At 39.9% G+C, this 20613-nt stretch overlaps 1 protein-coding gene across 2 annotated transcripts in view; it reads right to left on the reverse strand.

Annotated features, from left to right (window-relative positions):
* Positions 1–20613, reverse strand: part of ptpn4a (protein tyrosine phosphatase non-receptor type 4a) — a 64555-nt gene that overhangs the window by 20668 nt on the left and 23274 nt on the right. For both annotated transcript variants that reach the window (XR_007965238.1, XM_052081445.1), the window contains exons 2-10: positions 19668–19822; positions 11160–11267; positions 10269–10311; positions 8558–8636; positions 7369–7413; positions 7020–7072; positions 3905–4025; positions 3372–3459; positions 846–934 (exon numbers count right to left, since the gene is read on the reverse strand). Coding sequence is in view for 1 of the 2 variants with exons in the window: in XM_052081445.1 (XP_051937405.1) it covers positions 846–934; positions 3372–3459; positions 3905–4025; positions 7020–7072; positions 7369–7413; positions 8558–8636; positions 10269–10311; positions 11160–11267; positions 19668–19805 (764 nt within the window). In the remaining variant the exon portion in view is untranslated. The remainder of the gene's footprint in view (positions 1–845; positions 935–3371; positions 3460–3904; positions 4026–7019; positions 7073–7368; positions 7414–8557; positions 8637–10268; positions 10312–11159; positions 11268–19667; positions 19823–20613) is intronic.

The raw sequence follows: 20613 nt of genomic DNA on the forward strand, positions 1-20613 counted from the left end.
TAACACACTGGTTGCTACAGCCCCCGGTCACATGTGTCTTATCTCATCTCAAGTGTTCCCCGGGTGTCCTCGGGGTCATAAACAGAGAGGCTCAGACACAGACAAGCAAGACTGGCCACTGAAAAGTGTGTGTTTGTCGTGGCTTTGCTGACATTCACAAATTATTCAAGTTCATGCCCCATGTGGGTTTGTGAGAAGCTGTCGTCCCATACCTTCTATATACACCAGAGGAGTTTTCTCAGATACTTGATATCACACTCTTAAAGAAGCAGTGGGAGGAACACAATTCTAAAGACTTGGAACTTCAGCCGTGGATAAAGATATATGGAATGCCGAACCTTCCGGTTTAGCGATTTTATTCCTCCCGTGCCCAGCCCAGTTGTCTGCTTACCTCATGATCACAGTCCCTAGAAGAATAAATGTCACTGCCAATGTAACGAAATCTCTCCAGGATATTTACGCTCATAACAACCTGCGCCTTGATATATCCCAACGTCTTACACTGTATCACCATACACAAAATAATTAGGTAACATGCCCCATTTGGGCCTCTTTGAGAAGCTGCTCTCCAATATGATTGATACCTCAGGATTTTCCAAAGGGACATGATTACAAAAAAGTGCAATTTTTGTCCAAGACCGTGAGTGTCCATGTTTGGCATCTATACGATTCAAACTCAATTTGACTTGGAACATCAATCGGGGGATATAAACATATGGCATGCCAAACAGTCACACAGTTACTCCCCACGCTCAGCACAGATGTCACCAGAAAAAAGAATGTTGCTGCCTAGGTAAATAAATTGTGTGTGTTTGCATGTGTGTACGAGCGCGTGTGTCACTTACCATGGGAAATAGTTGATCCGTACCCTGTTCTTATAAATTATAACGCCAGCAGACATCACTCCAATGAGTATCTCTGTGTTACTCTGATCCTGGAAAAAAAAAAAAAAAACGGAAAACAGAGTTTGTATTTTGAGGCACAAGTACCGAGCGTCAGAAAAGACAAAAACGGAGAAGGACTGCGGATGGGAGGGAAATACATTTTTGAGACATTCTTGGGCAGTGTTTCAAAGCAACCAATGCAGTGTTGGAAACAGAGGCGCCTCTGTGTGAATACACCTGACTCAAAACAAGAGTGGATGCTTGTGAGAGAAAACAGCCGGATACCTTGAGTGGGTTCAGGTTTAGTAACCCTGAGAAAGCTACTCCGACAAGTATAGTCTCTTCTTTGACAACTAAATGGAGGCTTTTTTTAATCTGCCCACTGAAGAATTTATCCACAATTTAAAGGCTCTGTCCTGATCCTCCATTTGATACAAAGCATTTTATCCTTGTAGTCAACCACTGTTCAGCTGCATAGCTAAATAAGTCCAAGGATAGAGCAGTATTACTTGTCTAAATCAGAATCCATTTATTCATCCCTCCTTTCACTACAGTGCTCATCATCGTCAGGGTTGGTGATGAGCTGGAGGCTACCCCAGCTGACTTTGGATGAGAGACATGGAACAAGTTGGACTGGTGGCTTGCCGAGCGCAAGGCACAAACTAGGGCTCTCCTCAATGTACAATGGAGTGGATGAAAAACACTAATTGTAATAACCGTAAAACAAAAACATGGTGATAAATGAGCATGCCTTCTTGTGACAAGTGCCCTGTGACAATGTAAGCCAGGTGTCAAACTCAAGGCCCAAGGGCCACATTTGCCCTGCCATGTCACTGAATGTGGCCTGGGATCGCTTAAAAGGCCTGGGTGTCTTCAGATAAGTAAGTCTCAAGCGTGTGTTGACCAAAAACTAAATCTCACACAAAGCGTGATACCTGCAAAGTGACAACATGCCACCAAGAGATTGCAGTGTAGGTATTCACATCAATGCGATTTTCCAAACAAGTGGAACTGAGAAATGCAAACAATGATCGAAAAATGTCCAACAAGACTAAAATGGATACAGATGGAAGGCAGTTTCAAGAAAGAATGAACATGCATCTTTGTGCTTCAAAGAGAAAATTAAAAGGTATGCTGTTGTGTTATGAGGCAATATTAGTTGTCTGAGTACAATCGACATTGGCATTTTGACACCAAACACTGAGCCAAAATAAGCCTTCAAGAAAACCAACCAATTGTCTACGAATTAAAAGGCAACCTGCGATTGCAGCAGAACGTGTTCACAAAAGCCACAACTGAAAACAATGAGGCAGTGAAAGCTAAATGCATTGTGGCTGAAGGGATTGCACGAAACCTCAGTCTTTTTCAGCACTGCATACTGAAGGTCTTTGAACAGGTACATCCCGAAAACATACACATGCAGTATGCAGCCATTTGTTTTTGTAAAATATTCCATCTGTCTCATGTTCTAAGTAGCTCACAATTGTTGGTTGTATCGTTATTAATGTATGTACATATGTAAATTTCCCCAGTGTGGGACGAATAAAGGATATCTTATCTTATCTTATTCTGTTCCTCTCAACTGTGACCTAAGTTTTGAACACGTTCAAGTTAATGTCACAACTGGTGTTCGATGATTTTTATTTATTCACTTGGATCATCCATTTATGGAGTAATGTTAATGTCTTACAAATTAAAAAGATTTATGATACAATAGGAAAAAAAGCAAACATTTTTGGTACATCTATGCAAATAGTTATTTACTTCAATAAGTAATAAGGTAAGCGCTACAGCATTTAACATTAATTTTAATTAAAATGTAAAATAAAGTTATTTATTTTACATTACATTTTGTTACATTCAGTTACATTTATACTCATGTTTATGGAATACATTTAGGAACTCTGTTTAAGTCTGAGGGGCCTAGACTTATCCAACTTCCAACGTGTTGACATTTCTCTCCCTTATAATTGAGATTCCCCCTCTCGTCTTTCTCTTCTACTCAAAACCCGTGCTGATCTCAAATTTAAAGTAATGCAACGTAACCATTTATAAGAATTTGTTAGTCATGACAGTGGTTTACAAATCTCAACTTCACAGATAAGATGGATGGAAGAGATAAACAGGTAGGATTCAAGTTGACTCTTGAATATAAACGTTCAGGGCAGTGATTGAGTTAATACATTCTGTATTGCGTGACTATCCCAACAGCAACTCCAACCTCAGTTTTGCTTGGACACTTGACTACTCAGCTGATACAGCAACTGGCATGTTATATGTAATGTTGCTCGAACCAGTGGACTGAGACCTAAATCACCACAACAGCATGCAGGCAAAGTTATCTTGCTCTGATCTTTATGAAGAAACGGAGCACGAGGTGCAGACATACTGTCTCACAGGCCATATGCCATTTGCTTAGGGGGTGGGACCTAGATAAACAGAAAAACAAGCACACACACAGGCATTAGTAGATCAAACTTTACTTACTCTTGCATAGTGCAGCTCTACCCCGTAGAGCTCTAGCGTGCGTGCTGTGTTCAGATAATTAAACTCCGACTGGGCAGGAGATAGACCACTGGGAGAGAGAAAGGGGGGGTCAAAGAGTCGAGTAAAAATACAGGCAAGGATCAGTGATGGTGGAGCAAGGGGAGAGGTGTGGTGACATTGTAGGAAGGATAAGTGTGTGTGTGTGGGTGTGTTAACGAATAAGACATATGGTGAAGGAAAGGAAGAGCCAGAGGAAAACAAAACAAAAAAAGTAGCTGGGTGAACGTCACATAAAGCAGTGGTATAACATGAGCGAGCCTAGCGAGAGCATCTGTGAACGTGTGTGCACATAAGTAGTTCACAAATTGATGGCAGAATTCATGAATACAGTGTAACAAATAGCCTTGTAGATTGAATAACACACTGCAATATGAGGAAAGGAGAAGAAAAGGTATACTACAACACTTGATCCGACGATGAATTTTCAAGGACTAAAATCAAATCAAATTTCCACCGCTCTCCTCCGCATTTACCTGTGTTGATGGTGATGTTTGGCGACCTCCTTATGGAAATCTTGAGGTGGGTTGGGGATGAAACAATACTCAGACAGATAGCCCAGAGGATGCTCAGTCTCATTGTAGTCCCCCAATTCAGCTACAACACAGAGGGCGACATGGATCCAATGTCAATTTCTCAGCTGCAATTTGCATATTTTGTAAAAATAGCATGATGTCATCATCCACGCTTTATTTTCCCTTGGCCAACAATAATAATGTCAGATGCATTCATCTTGTATTTAACTGGAAGTGTATATATATTCTGCTCTACTCGGCATGGTTCAAGTGACAATTATGAACCTGGAAAAACACTCCCCAAAATAAGCGGCCTGCAAATAATAAATGAATCACATACAAGCATAAAATAAACCATCTTACTTGGCAAAAACAGTTGACACTTTTTTTTGGTGCAGCATGTGTAATTTTAACTGAGCTAAACTTAGTAATAATACTTACTGACTGCACAATGACTACAGGTTCAATCGTGAATGTCTTTGACTTATTATCCAACAACAAAGCAATGTTAACTGTTTGATTTCGATTGAATTTTTTAATATAAAGAACGAAAGTGTTCATTTTTTTCAGGAAGAAAAATGTCTGGGGGTGGGGGCGGGGGGGATTGCTCCCTCTTTTCTCTCTTTCATAGCCATCGGAGGAAGGTGGCGCGGATCAAATTCCCAAAGCCATTAGCTCGATAGCTCACACTTGAAGTTGAAAAGCATCAATTCGCTCAAGTAGTCCCCGGACTAACCTACACATCTGCAGCTTAAGCATATTGACAAAAAAAAATCAATTCCAGCCCTCCTGCTTATTGATGTGCATATAACTCCAGGGAGAATTCCATGTACAGTCGATCGCTGAAGTCTTGGAACAGTGTTGGTTGTACTTATTACTTCAAAACAGTTCAGTTCAGCCAGCATCAGCTCAGGCTTTCAATAATGAGCAGCAAAGCGTAAACAAGCTGTTAAGCTCTCCATTTCAGATGATGGATTTGTATGTGCTGATGGTAATTTAGTGCCCGGTTCACCTTTGACACAAATTCTGACAATGTTTTGACTCCCCCTCTACTGTCAAAACTCATGCCGCCAATGTTTCATTTGGTGCACCCAATCTAATGATACCATGCTTTTTGTGTAGCAAAATTAGATAAAAAGCAAAATATTGCAAACATCTTTTACAAGCACATAATACCTTACGTGCTGGATGTACACACGGTATTGATTCAGTTTTAGAGCTAAATATAAATATAGCTATGGAATAAACCCAGCATTTACACTGCAAAAGTAATATTCATCATATTACGTGTGTAGTTGGGTGTTGTCGAAATTTAGATTTCATCATGGTGAAATATCAATTAATAATTGAAATTCAGTCCGAATCTCATGCTATTGATTTTGAATATGAAAACAAATATGCCCCGCTTTAACGGTATGCGCAGGATTTGTGATACCATTTTGTAAATTGTAAACGAGCGTATGAGAATGAGGCTTTAATGCGGGATTTAGCTTGATCAGTACTGGCACATGGACTGAGCGTGCTGAATTAGCAGCATATGCAGCTGCTTCCAGCCCTTTTCTTCCCAAGGCAAACATTTATCTGCATAATCTGGCTGGCACAGAGTGAAGTGAAAATTGAGCCACGGAGTGTGTTTGAGTTGTTCCATGTAAAAAGTGGTAGTGTAACGATGTCTGAGCAGTAGGCCAAATCTCCTTTCTGACCTATATTATGTGAATACCCACAAAATCAGAGCATGTGGGGAGGGGGTAAGGGGGCTATGAGCCACAAACAGATGACTCTGGTAGTTTCCTGTGCTACAGCGCATCACAAACAGCTGGCTGATAAACATGCTGCAGTAAAGTACAATTAAGGCTCCCTGTGATAGGTGCTGCGCAATAAATGGGGAATGAAATTTTGCTTTCACCTGAAAAAGTATATTGCCAAATAAAAAGAGACAAGAGAAAATATGTATAAATAGCAATCTTTAGTTTTTCATTTGTAGATGTTGGGTGATCACGCAAAATGGACGTGTCATTAATTACGAATCTAATGCAAAAGCATATCAGTGTGAATGCAGTTTAATGCGTGTGTGTACAGATGTAAATCTGTACCAGCCCACAGAAAAGCAAGTAGTATATAAGTATTGATCTGAGATTATTACTCGATAGACCGACACGTCTACTGTGAATGTTTGTAAATGCAGTCAATACTTACATACATATTTTTCTAGTACATGTACAGTATCTGCTGGATTAATGACTGTAGAATGAAATCTTTATGTACTTTCCAAGCATAAGGCGACAAATTAGTGTAGCTGGTTTTGAAAAAATAAATGTGTATGGAAAATCGGTAAATACCACGATCAAGAGCCTTTGGCGTTCTCATCAGAATCAATCAGTCATCATGAAATTGTAAGAATAATGAAACTGAGGTGTAAGTATGGTCAAACATTCAAACATTTTGCATGCATACCAGTATAATGATGCATACCAGTATAATGATCTATTTTAAGATCATACTGAACATTTAGCATGAAACCAGTACGACCTATATGGCCACGCTGTCATAGTGAAATCTTAATTGATATAAAAAAGAAATTCCTAATGTATTTGTTAAACAAAGAGTCTCCTTAATTACAACATTTAAAAACAAAGCGTCACTACAAGGACAAGTAAGAAGTCCTCCATTCCTAATACTTTGGAGTATTTTGTGAAATATGTACTGCATCACGGTTGGACAGCGAAGCAGCTCCGGTGAAGACCAAAAATTACACTACTTACACACTGCTACTTTGAAGCAGAGTCAGATTTAAAAAAAAAACAAAGCACAATTTCATTACATAATAAGCAGACTGTGAATGTCAGTCCTCCCTCTCATGGCCACTGAGTTAAATGTGCATCAGTGAGGATTTCAAAACTGTGCAGTGCCCTTAATAACAGACCGCAGTTTAATTGAATAGTAATGGCTTGTGAGCAGCAGCCATAAGGGCACTGGACCAACCACAGCCATTATGTTGTGTGTACATAAAGAGAGGTTTAATGAATTGGATTTCAATCATAATGAAGAGTGAGTGTATCCAGGGAGCACTACTTACATTGAACAGCATAGGAAGCCAAGAGTGCAGCTGTGTTGTGAGGACAGGGCAATCTGGAGGACGAAAGACAACAGGCACCCAAGCATACACGTAAACACACTTACTTGTGTTACTGTTCACAGCCAGAATTTAGTTTTGGAGCCATCCAAAGAAGATCACAGTTATTTTTACACAAGGGAGATTCCTCTCAACGTGATATTGAAATGTGAGAAAAATCATGAACGAAAACGACAAACGATGAGCTCATGATACCAATGTTCCGAAATTAGTTTTAGACCATGCAACTACACACAGTGTCCACTTTTACCAGAAGCATACTGATCAGCCTGCACAAAGCCATCAAACTCACCTTCCAGTTAATATGTCCTGCTTGATCTGAAGAAAATACTGGTACCTGAAGAGAAAAAGACACGAGATGACTGATTGAACAGCATTTTGGCCCCGACAGAGAGGACACTAGGAGGTTTCATCAAATTATCATTACCACGAGAATACCTACACCCTCTTGCCTACGATTGAATCACAGATGTGATATCACTCCATCTCATGTGATTGCTTCGCTGTGATGAATAAAATCAGTTTCTATATGGGACTTAATGGTATATCTATTTAATTGATCTATTGATATGTCTGTGCCTCGATCAAACTACATTGATAAGCACTGGAAACAAGTTATTGAATATTTAATCAATATAAATCATGAAATAATTTAATGCGCAAAATTTCCAATGGCCATTTATTTTTTAACTTTCAATGTTATTTTTTTTAATAAACTTGCATTCATTCTTCGCTCTTGTCTGTTCATGTACAGAAAGGCTATGTTAGCGTATCAAAATATCGTATCGAAATCACCTTTATCATATCGAATTTATCATATCGTATTGTTCCACAGAAGCAATATATGACTTTGTGTGGAATTGTTAGGACTTAGCGGTACATCGATAGTATAAATTCATGAAGCAAGGACATATAGGGCCACAAATTATTAAAACAATCAGAACTTATATGACAAAAAAATATATATTCGATTGATGATTCCTTTGGTGAGTTTAATAATACAGGTTATGTCTGAGCCAAAGGGCGGCCCGGTAGTCCAGTGGTTAGCACGTCGGCTTCACAGTGCAGAGGTACCGGGTTCGATTCCAGCTCCGGCCTCCCTGTGTGGAGTTTGCATGTTCTCCCCGGGCCTGCGTGGGTTTTCTCCGGGTGCTCCGGTTTCCTCCCGCATTCCAAAAATATCCATGGCAGGCTGATTGAACACTCTAAATTGTCCCTAGGTGTGAGTGTGAGCGTGGATGGTTGTTCGTCTATGTGTGCCCTGCGATTGGCTGGCAACCGATTCAGGGTGTCCCCCGCCTACTGCCCGGAGACGGCTGGGATGGGCTCCAGCACCCCCCGCGACCCTAGTGAGGATCAAGCGGTACGGAAGATGAATGAATGAATGAATGTCTGAGCCATTGGAATCTAACTCAGCCATAAACGAAGGACCCATGTCATTAGTCCTTATAACAACTGAACAAAATAATAAAAGATCTTACCGAGTGTATTCCTCCTGAAGTTTGCTGGGATCAGTCACAAAAAATTTGACTCTGAAGCTTAAGTTGTGAGGTGAGCCTCCTGGGAGGAACATGAAAAAGGGTTAGAGGAGAGAGCTGATCTTAAAGACTAAAACATATGCTTAAGATGGCATAATGCAGTTGACTGATTTAACCTAACAGCTATATACAAGACAGGGGGTAGAATATTTATATTGCGGGGCCAAATTAACACATCACAGTACTGCAATATTCAGGGTTTCAATCTGACAAAAGAGAAGTAAAAGCCAGTATCACCGGCGTTTGGCTGAATCTTCGCATCTTCTGAAAACCGTCACTGTTCAGGAAGCCTACCCATAAAAATAAGCATATTTCTTGGGCCATTATCAATAATAATTTGACAGAAAATAAGGTAGATAAAAAAGTAAAAAGAAAAAAAATCAGTCTTCATTCAACACAGTTATTATGTTCAAGGGAGTAGGAAGAAGTAAAAAACTTATCTAGTCCTACCTCGTTATGCGTTTATATCGACTAAATCATTTTTATATCAATCAGAAAAGAAAAAAGTAAGAAGAAAGAAGTCTCCATTCAGGCTCATACTTTACCCTTAAAAATGACATTTTTACAACTTTTAGTTTGTATCGGGATTATATACATCCACACCCTGGCACTCTTGTGTCAATTTTCTCTTGTATTCATAATGGATATTTCAATACCTTTCTCTATTTATCAACTTAGTTCCGATTTATCATTATATTTAATGTTTAGAATTTATCATTTTAACTCTGATTGATGTAGGTTGTTCATACTTTTTTTTACCTTAACAATACTTAAAGAGTAGTGAATAATTTGTAAAATAACAAACGTGACTGTACCCACGCAAGGACCAAAATTAACAATTTGTGAAAAAACATCAAATTGATCCGATTTGGATATAATTTTGGGCCCGGTGCCAATGCTAAACTGTTTTTTTTCACTGCATGGTACTATGATAGCATTTGGCTTTTTTTTTTTCTCGCTGCGAAATAGGACCACTGCCAAAACTGTGCTATATTGAACAGTAAAAATGCATTCAAGAATAGCCACACTCAAAAAAAGAAAAAATCGTAACATCTATTTTTACAATTTGAAATGCAGAAATGGTAAAAGTGGGTTAATGCTGAGTAAGTGGGCAATAGTGACATTATGGACTGTACATTTCTAAATTCCGCCACGCTGCCATCCAATAATGAAGATAAAAGATGACAAAATCGGTAAACGCATAAAACAAGCGTGCTTCCAGACAACGTGCTGTATCAAATAAAACACTCCTTGATGAGACAATAAAAAAGCCACAGTTAAAACAAAGTTCAAGCAGTGCTGCGGGACTACAGATCTCAATGAATCAAAAGTGTGCTTGATTGTTTCAAAGCTTGACGTTACAAAATCTAAATTACTCACTAGAAAATACAAGAGCAGAGTTGAAATGGAGTTTAATCATCGCTTAAGGCAGATTTAAGATTTGAAAACACAGATCATGTGGACTGGGTAATTTTGCTGGAGGTGAAGAGCAGATTTGCAACATTCACTGGCTAAAGCCGGACTACAGATTACAGCTTCAACCAGCTGATGAAGTCTGAATTTCGGGGCAATTTCGGAGAACCTGGTATGAGTGACTGCTTGGAAAACTGTCTGAGGTGCTTGGTTAAAGTGCTATGTTGTGGATTTCACCTACTTTTTAACTGCTTCCTGATGGGCTTGTTGGGATCCAGCCAGCGCTGTAAAATATTGATTGAGAGACACTTAGAGACACCATAACGCTTCCACAGCATGACTACATCACCTAAATTATTCACCGCTGGCCCCACACATGCACGGACATACACAACAATTAGAAATATGCAAACACTGTGAGCGACGATAGAAACAAACTTGCATACCGCATAAATGAAATTGCTAAATGTTTGACATATATGGTCAGAATGGATATAAGGTTGGCATGTGAATGGATGTTAACAATTTTATTAGTTTATTGCAGAGTCATGACACAAGACAAACCAAAATTGAAAACGCAATAACAAAAAAACATGTAGTTAAAATAAGTAAGGAAGTGAAAAGGGCATCCATTTTTATGCAAGTAAAGACAGTTTTAGCATTTAAACTACACTGATGAGTACAATTAATTCTAAAAGTTACAGTGAAAAGAGAAAAAAAAGTCTTTTGGATTGACTTAATTTGAAGATGTTTGCAACACAGAGGGCCAAGCGATGCAGTCTCACTTCTGCGAACATGTTCTACCTTACATCTTGAAGGAAGCACTCTCTGACTTGCCCCTCAAGGGGCCTCATTAGGGTTTATTTGCGATGCGTTTGTAAAAAAACAGTAATTATTATTTGTAATATTCTTTGAGTGCAGTTATTGTCGCTACCTTAATAAGAATAATTTGAATACAAACTGAAAGAGTTTTACAGACACTTCTTAAGTCATTGTGCACTGAAATTAAAGAGCGTTCATTTCAACACTGCCTGTATTTCGGAAAGAAAAAAAAAATGGCCAACAAGCCAACTGAACCACACGCATGTTCATATAAACACACACTCCTGGATTATCCAAACATGACACTGACCGGAACATCCGAAGAGTCATCTGCCAAGTGCAGGCCAAAGTAGTCTCTTTCAGTCAGCTCCAGGTGCTTGAAGACAGCATCTTGCAAGACCTGCCCATGATCAGACTTCTGCAGATAGGGACACAATGCAGAAAATACATTAAAAATCAGAATCTGAAAATTTGTTTGTACAACTGGGACACAAAATTGCCTTTTAAAAAAGGCACACGTTCCTTTGCAGATCTCTGAGGCATGCCCTTGTCTGTTGCTGTTACCGAATTCCTCAAGTAAAACATCACAAGAGGCTACGAAGACGCGGGAGGAACTAATTAAATCATATCTAAGTCAGTAGAACTTCACTGCAAGTGCCACGTTGTATCAAACTGTGGAGCTGGAAAGAGCATTTCCCCTTCACACTTGTCTGGGATATTAACGTTCAGGGGGAAAACTCATTCATCAACAATTAGCAAGAGAAAATGTACAAGGAGGGAAGCTCAGCCTGAGGGATGGTGTAGTATAGTAACTGTAGAGCTGGTGAGGGTAAACGGATGCATGCAGTCAAAATTGCACTTAATTGCAATGTGCTTTGAAATCTACTTTCTGAACATATCTATTGAGACTTTGGACAAGAATTGGAAATAGATTGTAATGAATTATAAGGCAGTCTTTTATCAAACTTGAATATGAATGATAGAGTTGAAACATTATGAGGTTAAAGACAAAACGTTATGAATATTGTAAGCCGCCAAGACATTCATTATCGTCAAAACACTGCTAAAATTAAAACACAGTTTATTTGGATAACAAATTTAAAGACACTTTTGGCAATTTGTTTAGATTAATGTACATCACTGTCTAATTCCACACTGTTTATGCATCTGTCTTCTGTCATGAGCAGCTAAATATCAATGGCAGAACCAAATCAGGATGTGCGTGTACAAGTACATAGCGAGAGTAAAGGTAAGTTTTTTGTTTTTGTTTTTTTTCCTTAAGCAAAATGAGGCATTCATATGGAGAAAAATCTGTATTATAAGATGCAACCCCACTGTTTGTCAATATGGCACCATGTAGTTGTCAGTATTCATTGATTGACAATCAAAGAAAGAGTTGCAAGACTGAGGAGATAAACTGTGGAACGACATGAGAAACAAAAATTCACATCTGATTTGCTAAAATCAAGTGCGAGTGTGTAACAGTTACACACTGTCACAACAACTACACCATCAGAGCTCCCGCGGGAGCATACACACACGCACACGTTCACAAAGCTACTGCTTTCTTCCACCTCTCTCTCTCCCTCTTCCCTCGTGACACACTTTTGCAGCCGAGTGTGTGACCGTGAACATGTACGAGTTTGCCAAAGCAAGGCACATGCGGGCGGAGAGTTGACAGTTGGCTTGTTGATTATGGCGGGCCTCAAGGATCCCCAGCCGTCTATTAGCCCTGTGTGCGTGTGCGTGTGCTTATGCGTGTGCGTGTGCGTGTGCGTCAACTGACACTGACTAACACAGTCTGTGTTCTGCTCATATTTTCCAGACTGCTCACTTCACTTCCCAATTTATGACACATCAAAACGTATGTGTCCAAAGGATATCATGTGTTGCGGTTAACGTAATTCAAGGTTACCCGGGAAAAAAAAAAATAATCGTAATAACAGTAATCCACAAACGTGCACTGATGTGATTCATAGCCATATCACAATGAATATGATTATAGTCGGCTCTCTGTCAATTGAGAATTATGACCGGTGGGACCTGATAAAAATTATTTGGGAAAGAGGTCGCATCACTTCACTGGGACTGCAATTGAAAAGGGGCAGAATATATACAGTATAATGTAATACATCAGATTTTTCGTTCATGTGACATTCATCAAATTTGTCGCTTAGTAGACATCAAGTCTATGTTTAAAGTGTGGTGATTATCAAGTGAAAATGTGTACAAGACTGACGAAAGATGTTCTATGATATTCCATCAACATATAAAATTTGCAATCCCACATAATTAACTCATTCACTTCCAAAGACATTTTTAAACGTCTTTTCAGACTTGGTCTAGAATTGGCTGGTAATGAATGAGTTAACAGATTAAAATTGAATGACAATGCAAAGTAAAACTTGAATGGGTGTGCAAACAGGCAAGTTCCAAAGGTTAATCTGATGACTCACTGTACATGAAAATAAATCAGTACCTGATATGAAGTGATCAGAACATATATCCTTGATGATCTAACGTGGTCATGTCAAAGATTTGATAGCCGTCGTGCTTGTCTTACACACAATTTCCTCCTTTTAGCACCCTTGGTTTAGAGTCGCTGCCATTATCCCAAAATAAGATTTCTCATCTCTAGTTGACCGATTAGAGTGACCATAAACAGCACAGGTATTCACGATTTTTATGAACACACAACGGAATTCGGGACTATTTTGCCTCTCGACGTTGATCTCACTCGGCCGCTTGCCCTCATGCTGCAAGCGCTGTGTGTGACATCACAAGGTGCGGGTCTATTGGTAGGCGCTATATTAAAAAAGCAACGCAAAATATGGGGTTTACTGTATATTCTTAAAATAGTGCTTATTAACATTTTGTATGATTCAGATTTTGATTCACCAGAGAATTCACACAGAACCCATTCAAACTACTGACACTTGTCATGAATAACACTTTCTTTCAATGCATTTTTATACAAAGTATTTAATCTCTTTCAATTTGACACTGAAAGATACTGATATAAAATGGCACACTATTTGCATCAAACATATTTCCACAAGGGATTCCTTCCCTTTTTAAGACTATTCATAGGCGTGCTTACAGCTTCCACATCGTCTGAAGCAGCTTGCCAAAGTCAGATGTGCACACGCTCCGAGCTCCTTGTTGTTTTTTCTTCACAGGGAAGCCTCTGCCGCTCAGTGTATGTGTGCTGGAACAAGTGTGACGGTTCTTAAAAGCATGAGAGGAAAATGTGCAAAGGGAGCGAACAGTCGTGCATTGTGAAAAGCGAGGCAAGACAAGGGAGAGCATGTCCGCGCATTCTTTCTGCTTTTTTAACAACAAACTTTGAGCGCAAACTTCGTGTTCTGGAGGGACGATGGGCTGGAACTAAGCATGATATCAAACGGAAACTACGGCGAGAGTAACACAAGACAAACACACAAGCAAGATAGTTTGTGTGTGTGTGTGTATGTGCGCGTGGAGCACATAGACTGAAAGAAAGTATAAAGACAGAGAGTCACAGAGAAAAAAAAGACAAAAAGAGCAGCCAAGAAAAAAGGAGTGACTGACGACTCTGCTGGATGAGACAAACGCTCTTTTGTGGTTCTCTTCGGCCTCATCGGCCTACCACAATCACTAACACAAATAGTGTATCCGTGCGTGAAAGTGAGGAGACGAGGCGCAGATAAAATGCGTGGAGACAGAGGGCATCCGAACCACAAGTGGAAATAAAAGATTGTGACGCAAGAGGGCTCGTCTTCACTGAACCACGCCAAAATGCAACTTGCGAGAGAATTAACTTACATACAAGTACATTTGTATAACATGTTTCATAAAAACAACTGAATGCTGTGCTTCAAGTGCTTCTTTTTTATTCTGCGCAGAACTAAAAAGAAATAAACACACACACACATGCGCGCACACACACGCACACTTTTTGGCAAAAAAAAAAAAAACAAGGCAAAATCTTTAATCCCCCCCATTAACCATAAAAAAATATACATTTTTTTTTAATTTAGATAATCTCCACAAACTGTGAACTAATGGGTAGCATATCCGCCTCACGTTCATACCTAGCATGTATGTTATGTTCATTGAAGGTGACAAATTGTCCTTCCTGTAGATTTCAATATGAGTCAATAGTTGTCCAGAATGTGCCCTGTTTAGGCCCTACCTTTCAACCAAAAGGATGGGCTCAAGGTCAGCTGGGAGCCTAGTCAGGAGCAGTGGATTAGAAAATGAATGAATACTGTACATGGATGGATGAATTTCAACAGAAAAAATGTGTAAAAGTTCACAAACTGTATTTTTACAGTTTTAAAGAAAATGTGACCACCTCATTCATTGGGAACCTCATTTAACTTCTGAATGTGCAATATTAATCTCTGCATGCCTCCATTGTAATCGCTTTTAAGTTACTTAAAGTTTTCTGAATCTGAATCTTATTCAGTACCGTACAATGGAACTACTAAGATCAAACACAATCCATTCTATCACTGTTCTGGTCATCAATTGGTTCAGATTTCTCTTCCTTTCTGAAAATAGAATTTATCTAAAGTCAAATTATTTCAGTGAGGTGATATAAATAGTGTCCGCAACATTGTAATTTAGTGGAAAGGTGAGCACATCCACCTCATAGTTTTGATACTTTGGGGGTTCCAATGTCAGTGACAGAGAGTCTCCATGCTTCAACTTTTGCTGCTCCCTCCAAAGCATACTAAATAGATTATGTTAAGTTACAATTACAATCAACTAATGGAAAACGATTTAGATCTCACCATGTATATTATAGAAGTGACTTTAGGCTTTTCCCTCTCAGGGGTAGTCACAACAAGTCACTTGTAGTTTTTATGATGCGACCCGCGTATTTTTATCAGTCCCTGGGAACAGCAGTTGATCCAGGAACCCGACACAATCTGTGTGAAAGGCAACATGTACCACTATCACAATCCTAGCACTCATAAACTATGTACACTGTCGGATAAGGAGGTGCATGCGGACACCAGTTAGTCTCCAAGGACCCCAAAAGTAGCCCATGAGCTTGTTCCAAATGTAGCTCACCAAAGATGAGGCATTGCAATTTTCTAGGCATGTTGTATGAGTGATCACTTGAAAATGTAAACAAATGAAAAGATTTTTAGAAATAGTGTTGTAAATGGGTACTTATCTGTTTCCTAAATAATCATTGTGAAAATTAATGAACATGATCTGCAAAAATGAATGCCAATTACTAATAGGGCTACCACTAACTAATCTTTTTAAAATTGATTATCCTATCAATTATTCAACTTTTTTAAGGATAGTCTGTAAATTATTGCATGAAACCATTTTGGTGGTCGAGTTTGCCGACTTTTTTTCCAGCCCAAATAATAACACATAATAGTGCCGTGTTTAACGTAATTTCAGAACATGTGCTATTTCAGACTGATAGCCCTGCACTATTCAGCAGCCAAGAAGTAGCCCTCAGCTTCAAAAGGTTGGTGAGCCCTGCTGTAGATACCGTACTGGTATGGCTGGGCAACGGCCATCTAGATCTCACTTGGAACCCAGAAACATATTTTTTATTGTCAAAGATCATGTGATACAACATGGCGTTTAGATTGGTTTGGTTTTGGTTCCGACTGTGCTTCCAAACTGGCATAATTTGAGGCTCCATTGTGGAAAGAACCTTTTACGTCTTAATGAAAGGTTCAACAGATCACTCTGTGTAAGCAACATGCGTGTGCGGCATTGTTTCTGTTTCCATGACAATAAGCATGTGCCTCTGGATTTTCACTCGCCATTAGAATAAAGGCCGGTCAAGGCTAGAATCAATAGAAGTATTGTGGCTCGCAGGATGGCTGGTCTTTCCAGGAAGTTACTGCGGCTGCGGGGGTCTGATCAATGACGCTGACAGAGACCGAGTCATTCATTCAGCTCCACGCAGGAAAGGGGGATTGTGGGGAATCGTGAGCAGGAAGCAGAGAGGGTGAGTGGACAAAATAATGTATTTTCATTTTGTTACTTTGTGATTGTGGGATGAAGCTGGATGCATTTCTTGGATAAAAAAAAATCTCATGTGCTTTGCATTTGACATGACATTTTGAATAATATTTAAATTCCCTTCCTCAAGCTATTCCGCTTTGAAGACACTGAAAATAGCTCAGTAGCCAGAGGCGAAGGCTTGGTCTCAGCAACACACCCAAGCACTACCTGCATCAACAACAAGTGCGGGACAGCCTTCTATATTGTGAAATTCAAAGACACACCCTTCAGCAGAGCATATTTGCTTTCCACGAGCATGCAGGTGTGCGTTCTGCACTCAAACATACACAGGACAATGTCTACAACAGGAAGTGATGTAGCTGGAGTAATGTCGTTGGAAGAATTGTGCATGTTTTGTGAGTCACAACGGGGATTTTACTTATGAGCAAGTCATTCTCGGCAGGCGTATCAAAACAGATGCAAACGGGGAATTGAATATGTTTGCGCATCTGGTAACAGACTGCTGTAATATTAGTCAGGTCCAAACGTGACACCTCCTTTTATGTGAGGCTTCACTGGCAGCAAATGTGAAAAACATCCTCAGACATGCAGAAGACCCAACATCGTCACTGTCTTTTATGACTGTCTTTAATCAACCACAGAAATCAGCACTTTGATGCATCAGTGCCGCCTAAAGTACTAACATACAGTACATTTCTCAAGTCAAAATAGACAACGGGTCTGGAAGACTCACTCAACTGAAGTGGCTGTATTGCACAGTTGGCAAAGCATGAACATGTTTACAAAGCAATGGGGGTGATTCTTTTTGTATATCTAGTATTTCGATGGGCTTCCTGAAAAATACTTGTGTTTTTGACATTGTGTTCTTCAATTGACTGTAGTTGGTATTTTTACATGATGCATCTATTCTTGCTTCTTGTCAAAACATTTTGGATAAAGACTGTTTTTAGGGGCATGCATCTCACCATTAAAAGACAATCCAATACGTATCTTCACACATGGGGTGCAATTCAAAGCCGATTTGATTTTAAAGTGGAACGATTTGATTCAGTTTTGATGCAGTGAGTTGTCATTTTACAAACCATATTTTCACGACTATAAGGCACCATTAAAAGTCTTAAATTTTCGCCAAAATGGACAGGACGCCTTATGATGCGGAGCGTCTTGTGTATGCGCTGAGTTCCAAAACCTGACTGACAGCCGACACGCTGTTTATATAGAGAAAAGGCGGAAGTGACTGTGGACAGGCATGCGGCAAAGGAGTCGGCCAATCAGTGAAGGGTGGGCGTGTATATATACATATATGGAGAGAGAGAGAGAGAGAGAGAGAGAGAGAGAGAGAGAGAGAGAGAGAGAGAGAGAGAGAGAGAGAGAGAGAGAGAGAGAGAGAAGGCAGACGTGAGAGAGGACAGGCATGCGGGGGAGCAGTCCGCCAATGAGTGAAGGGTGGGCGTGAAAGTGGACGCTAAAGGGACGCCCGAAGCAGGTACAAACACCTGTATAGAGTGTGGCTATGTGCATTGTTGCAAAACAACGTCGGTTTTAGTTTCTAAGAACCCCCGAAAATAAATTTGACAAAGAGACACGCCTACGAATCTCAGTTCAAACTTCAAGCCTTCGGTTATGCTTTTGGCATGGGTGCCCATCTCACAGCAGCGGTGAAAAACCAAGTCAAGCAAATGAACTCGTTATTCCCGGAGACTTGACTAAAGAACTCCAACCGCTGGACATCGGCATCAACCGGGCGTTCAAAGTAAAGTTGCGAACGGCATGGGAACAATGGATGATCGATGGCAAACAACTTTACAAAGAGTGAGAAGCAGCGCTGGGCGAGTTACGCCACAATTTGTGAATGGATTGTGGCTCCTTGGACGAACGTGTCTGCTTGAACTGTTGTTCGAGTTTTTGGCAAAGCTGGCATCATTTCTGTGGAGCCACATGACAATGAGAGGGAACGCCACGTTTTTGATGGATTACGGTACTTGCACAATTGTTCAATTCTTTATACAGACACACGCGCTGCCACCATGTTTCGCTCTGTTCTTTACTTTCAAATGTGGGAAAGCTTCACACGAGAGAAATGTTGACTTTGCTGTTGCTGCTCCTTCTTTCCGCTCGGCAATGCGTAGCAACTCACACTTTAGCATGTGATGCGTTCAATGACAACTGGGATGTGCAGTCCTCTGCTTCTGATACAGAGGATGAGGACTTTGATGGATTTCTGGGTGATGATTGATCGAAAAAACGTGAGTACATTGTACGATGGCTAAATGAAATACAATGGAACTCAGTTTTGCTTCTGCTGCCTTTATAAAAACGTGTTTTTAGCTTGTATCTGTATGTCTTGGCCTGCTACCGTATGCTTCAAGCTAACGTGTTTTTAGCGTGCGCGCACGCATGCCGAATGTTTAAGCTGGCATATGTTTTACCACTTTAAAACTGTGCCCAATGATACAGTGCGTGTTGTCTATGTGTAAAATACAGAAATAGCACCCATTAATGAGACTGCGCCCAACCATACGGTGCGCCGAATGCTCGTGAAAATACGGTACATGAGAAGGAACTTATCAGTACTATTAATGTGGGATTACCTTCAAAGATATATCCCTCCAATAAAAGATGATTCGATACTTGATCTATTTTAAAGTTCATTCCATGTGGCTCGATTCATTAAACGTGCATCTTCTAATTCAAAACCGAGTTTAGGAATTGTTTGTCATTATATCCCTACTGTTTCTGTCTTTCAATTAAAAGAAACATGTATATGTGGGATGAGCAGAACACCGAGTATTATTTCTCAAGGCTGAAAGTCAAGCTCCACTGAAGTACTTACGCCGACTTTAAAAGCCTGGACGGTGTTGTCCAGCAGCAGTACGTTGCACACAACCTGTGTGTGGTGCCTGTCTCGCTCCAGCTCCGTCGCCCGGACATTGTAGGATCTGCCAGCAGGCAAGCGGAAGCGCGCGCTCATCACGCTCCTACCAGGGTCTGTAAAGTTTAACAAAAATACATAAATAAATAAATAAATAGAGGAGGAACGGGATGTCAGTAATGCGTGAAAGAAAAACAAAGCAAAATAGGTAAAACTATAAATTGGAGCGTTATCAGGGCCAGTGTGTGATCTGTGAACAAACATGATTGCTCATGAAAGCACAACGTCATTATGATAGACCAAAGGATGACGATGATGTGCCTTCCATCCCCTATCACTGCAACATGGCTAGAAAGATTGTACAAGCAAAGACTTGCAGCACAAGCTTCATGTCGAAAGAATGTCAACAAGTCCCAAAGAAGCAGCAGATAACGAACGTGGAAAGTACATTGCGACAACAGTACTTAGTGCAACTTCAGACAGAATGCCATAAAACCAAAAACAGTTAAACAACAAAGCTGACTTATTTTTTCTCCCTTCTGCTTCATGATCTCAGGCAAGTTTAAGTGAAGAGAACCATGTAAAAAAAACAACAAAAAAAACAATAAATACATCATCTTTACTGAGCAAGTTTTGTTTCAGAATAGCAGTCTATTGAGCCATCCATCCCCTTTCCTTGAAGCCAATCCCAACCGACTTTGGGCCACGGACAACAGCACTTCCATTTCAATAGATAGCCTGCCGATAATTTTTGAAAATTATATTCAGCTGTATTTGTCTTTTTTTTTTTGCTCTTGATGATCAATTACTCACTGGCTTCTGGTTGTGTCACATTTGCTTTCGAGCAAGCAATTGTACAACCACTTATGTTTTGTGTTTGTTATTTTAATTCATTTTAACTGTTTTG

This window comes from Hippocampus zosterae, chromosome 12, assembly GCF_025434085.1.
Source record: "Hippocampus zosterae strain Florida chromosome 12, ASM2543408v3, whole genome shotgun sequence".
In the NCBI taxonomy this organism is placed as follows: domain Eukaryota; kingdom Metazoa; phylum Chordata; class Actinopteri; order Syngnathiformes; family Syngnathidae; genus Hippocampus; species Hippocampus zosterae.